General features: G+C 40.7%; 1 protein-coding gene across 1 annotated transcript; it reads right to left on the bottom strand.

Annotated features, from left to right (window-relative positions):
* Positions 1-23: 23 nt before the first annotated feature.
* On the bottom strand, positions 24-3,959 carry LOC121966314 (F-box/WD repeat-containing protein 9-like; the record flags this gene model as incomplete). The annotated part of the gene is made up of 3 exons (XM_042516418.1): positions 3,405-3,959; positions 2,270-2,417; positions 24-1,044 (listed from the first exon to the last, which is right to left on the bottom strand). Coding segments are annotated over exons 1-3 (1,291 nt in total), but the record flags the coding sequence as incomplete, so codon positions are not given.
* Between the last annotated feature and the right edge of the window lie 6 nt (positions 3,960-3,965).

Here is a 3,965-nt window from a genome sequence, read left to right as displayed (position 1 = left end):
TGTTAAATGTTTAACCCTCTCACCTCTGGTGTCATACATGCTGACTCTCTTGTCAAATGTTCCAGCCAGCAAAACGTCCGTCTGACAGGACAAGCAGAGGACAGCGGCCCCGGCCCTGATCAGGCCCCTCTCCGCGCCTCCTGCCTGGAGGTCCCACAGCCTCACTGTGCTGTCAAAGCCCCCCGAGGCCAGCTGAGGTCCCTGAGACGCCAGGCACCAGACCCAGCCCCGATGGGTGCTGAAGTCACCCTGCCCTCCCAGTGTGTGCAGCAGCATGCCGCTGGAGCCCGCCTGCAGATCCCACAGTTTAACATTCCAGTCTCTGGAGCCTGTGGCACAAACTGCCCCGTCTCCGCCCACAAGGAGGACTGAGTTGACCTGGGCAATGTGGCCTGAAGGTAGGGTGATGCACTCCAGCGCTGGGGGCGGGCTGGGACTTCTGGGGGTTTGACGTTGCTCCATCTCTATCTGTCTTCCATTATCTAGATTTCTGGGGCCTGCCAAGTCTTCCTGGTGATTTAGAGCACCATCTTGCCCCTCATTAGCATCAAACACCATCCTGTGGTCCCTTTCCTCTTCCATTAGTGCTGCTGCATCGTCCTCCAGTCTCTCCTCCAGCTCCTCTCTCAGTCTCGCCAGTTGGTCTCCACCGTCGACCGGCTGCATTTCCTCATTTTCCTCGCCTTCCATTGCCACCTCCATCCCATCATCGACGCCGTACGCAACCTCCTGCGCCTCCACTCCCACCCCTTCTACCTCATCCTCTCCGCCGTCTTCCTGTCTTTCTGCGGCTGGTTCCCCGTCCTGCTCCGCCCTTTGCTGCGGCCTCACTTGTTCCCTTTCATCCTCTTGGGTCTGTCTGGCAACAAGGTGCGCTTGTCCTGTCCAGCAGGTTATCATCTGCTCCATCTCCAGGCAAGCAGAAGGCCAGTCAAAGTCCTCCCTCGGCCCGACAGGGAAGCCAGCTCGGGAACCTATCAGTCTGCGTGCCCGGAGTTGCCAAGCGGTGTTGTCCTTCCCAACATTGCCCAAAGCATGACAGACCTAAAAAGATGAGGAAGAGGGCAAATGTCCGATGTCTGCGCGGCTGATTTATCCTCTGAAACCTGAGCGTATTGTCTTAATCTTTTTTTTAAAACATGAGTGGGATTAAAAAAAAACAAGAAAATGACCTGAAAAAAGTGCTTGCACAGAAATCATTTTAAATATATAATTATGATAATTATAAATATTATTCTCTGGACTTTTTTTTTTTTTTTAATTTTTAGCTTTTTAAAAGTAATTCTAATAAATAAGCAATTTTTTGCATTTTGTGGGACATTTCTTGGCAAGTTGCTCATTATCTTTTTTCCATATTTTCTAAACAAAAAATCCACTAAAATAACCAATTTTTTCAGTCTTCGAAGGTTTAAATAGCTTGTAAAAGGCATCTGAACATAGCAAAAGAAAACTGATGTCCATCCAGGTTACAAAGGGATAAGTCGTAAAAGTTCCCTGTGGAGTTTCTGACCACGAGTAGTGATATGGGAGCTAGTTTTTTTAAACAAAAGGATTCCCCTTCTGTTTTCTTTGTGCAAGTGCGAGGTCACATGTACATGCGTGGTAGGATGCACATGTGTGTGACAGAGTGCACATTCCTGCCAAGAGTTTTTAATCAACATGCCAGTAACATGCAAAGGAATACAGCAATGTGCTAAAAAGGCAGAGAAGAAGATGGCAAAAATTGTCCTGCAAATTGCAAGAAATTAGTAGATTTAGAAAAATAATATTTCTAAAGCTAGGAAAAATGTCTAGAATGATATATTTCTAATTACCATAATTAAATATTTAAAATTATTTTACAGAATTATTATAATTTTAAGCTCTTTTTTCCACGTCATTTTCTTTCTTTTTTTTCCAGGTCATTTTCTTGTACTTTGTACTAATTTCATGCAAAATGTTGGGTAGTTTCTCTTTAAATTGCTCATTGCACGTTTTCCATGTTTTTGAAATTAATTAAGTCAATTTGCTAAGGTTTCAAAGGTTAAAAAATACATATACACTTTTCTGTGTTTAAATTGACATGAAAAAATACTAAAAAGTAAATTTAAACAAACTTGACAAAGAATCTTATTTTTCCTGGTCAGCTGTGGGAGACAGAGTAAGATACTGCATAGTGACTTAGTAATACAGTGACTGAAAAGCACAAATAAGCAAGAAAATTAGCCAATAAGACATCTTTTAGTGGAATTCAATGAAAGTGATGGGCCAAAAGATATTTAAAACTAACCTTTGGCAGCACGGTGATGACACACTGAGCAGGAAGGTGTGATGCAATGTGAGTTACCATCTCCCATGGTAATGACAGCAAACCACTTGTCTCAGCAGAAGGTGAGGGGCTGACGTCTGATGAAGATGGAGGACCAGCAGGCAATAGACTGGAAGGAACGTGGAGATAAATATTAAAGTTATAGTTTATTTGATATGGACATCGCAGTAGCATCACAAATGTATATTTATGCACAAGAACCAGATATCCTGTGTTTTGTGTTTGTAGTAAAATGAAGTTAAAAGAAAAAACAGACTATTAAAAAGAAAAGAAAATGCATTCAAAAGCCCGTACTCACTGATCAGAAACTATACTCAAAATACAGCACACAAAAATATCAGAAATACATCACACAAAAAAAACATCCTTTTCCACTATTCACTGTCTATATTTTTAAGGTAATTTTTTCACCATAATTTCATAATTTCTCATCTAAGATGGTGGGGGAAAAAAGCTCACGATTAACTTTTTCATTCCCGAGAAATTTTTGCAATTTGGTTTTTTTTCACAATCAACTTTTTTTCTCCACCATCACCTTTTTTCACATCAATTTTTTCACCATCATATTTTTCAATATCCACTTTTTTCCACCATCTAATATGGTAGAAAAACTTTCTCCTAATTAACTTTGATTCCCACCTTCATTTTTTTTACTCCATCAATTTTTTTCCACCACCAAGTTTCTTTCATTGCCCTTTTTTTTTTTTTTTTTACAATCATTTCTTTTACCATCTAAGATAGTGGGAAAAAACAAACAAACATTTCTCCTGATTCCCCCCCAATACCCTTCACCACCCAAAAAACTTTCTCAAATTTTCTTTCCACCATTAAGTTTTTTTCCCCCACAATTATTTTTTCAACACACTCAATTCTTTTTCATTCATTTTTCATCTTTTTCTATCTATTTTTCCCACCATCTTTTTTTGTCTCCTGATAAAGTTCACGTGTCATTTTATTTCTTTTTTCCTATTTTTTCCTCACCCTCTATGTTTCCCCCCCATGTCCCCTTAGATTCTTGACATTGTCAACTTCATTGATAACCTCTCTCATTATGTGCCACTTGAATCAGTAAACTGGGTGTGACAGAGAGTCTTACCCCTGCAGTCCAGGTCCACAGGCCTCAGAGGTGGGAGATTTCCCCGGGTCAGGAGGGGGTCCACCCTGGTCCCCGTTAGTCTTTGCCTCTGGTTCATTCAGCTTAATCCTGAACTCAGACATCACCTTTTTCCTCTCAGCAAGAGACCACTACTCATTCACTGCAAGCCAGCATTACTTCACACTACCTCTATTTGCTATTGTCGCATGTATCTGTTTTAACACATAAAACCTGACATATTCTGACAAAAAATTACAAAACGTTAGCTCCTGAGGGCTTAGCTTAGCGTCAACAACAGTGTTAACAATTGGTTACAATTCAGAGATACGATGCTTTAAAAAAAAAAAAAAAAGCTTTAGCTAACGTTACCCGTGAATACAGTCCTTTTCTTTTCGGGTTTGCTGAATGAATGTATCTGCAACAAATGTGTGCTGAATAAATATTAAGACTCTAATTACTGAATGAACGACTAACGTTGATAAACAGACAGATAGCAGGTTAACGTTAGCTTAAAGTGCTGCTAGTTACTCATAACAAGCCCAGTCGTTGACAGTGATGGTC

The sequence above is a fragment of the Plectropomus leopardus genome, unplaced genomic scaffold, assembly GCF_008729295.1.
Source record: "Plectropomus leopardus isolate mb unplaced genomic scaffold, YSFRI_Pleo_2.0 unplaced_scaffold23967, whole genome shotgun sequence".
In the NCBI taxonomy this organism is placed as follows: Eukaryota; Metazoa; Chordata; class Actinopteri; order Perciformes; family Serranidae; genus Plectropomus; species Plectropomus leopardus.
Note: the sequence above shows the minus strand (reverse complement) of the source record. Positions and strands in the feature narration are given on the sequence as shown.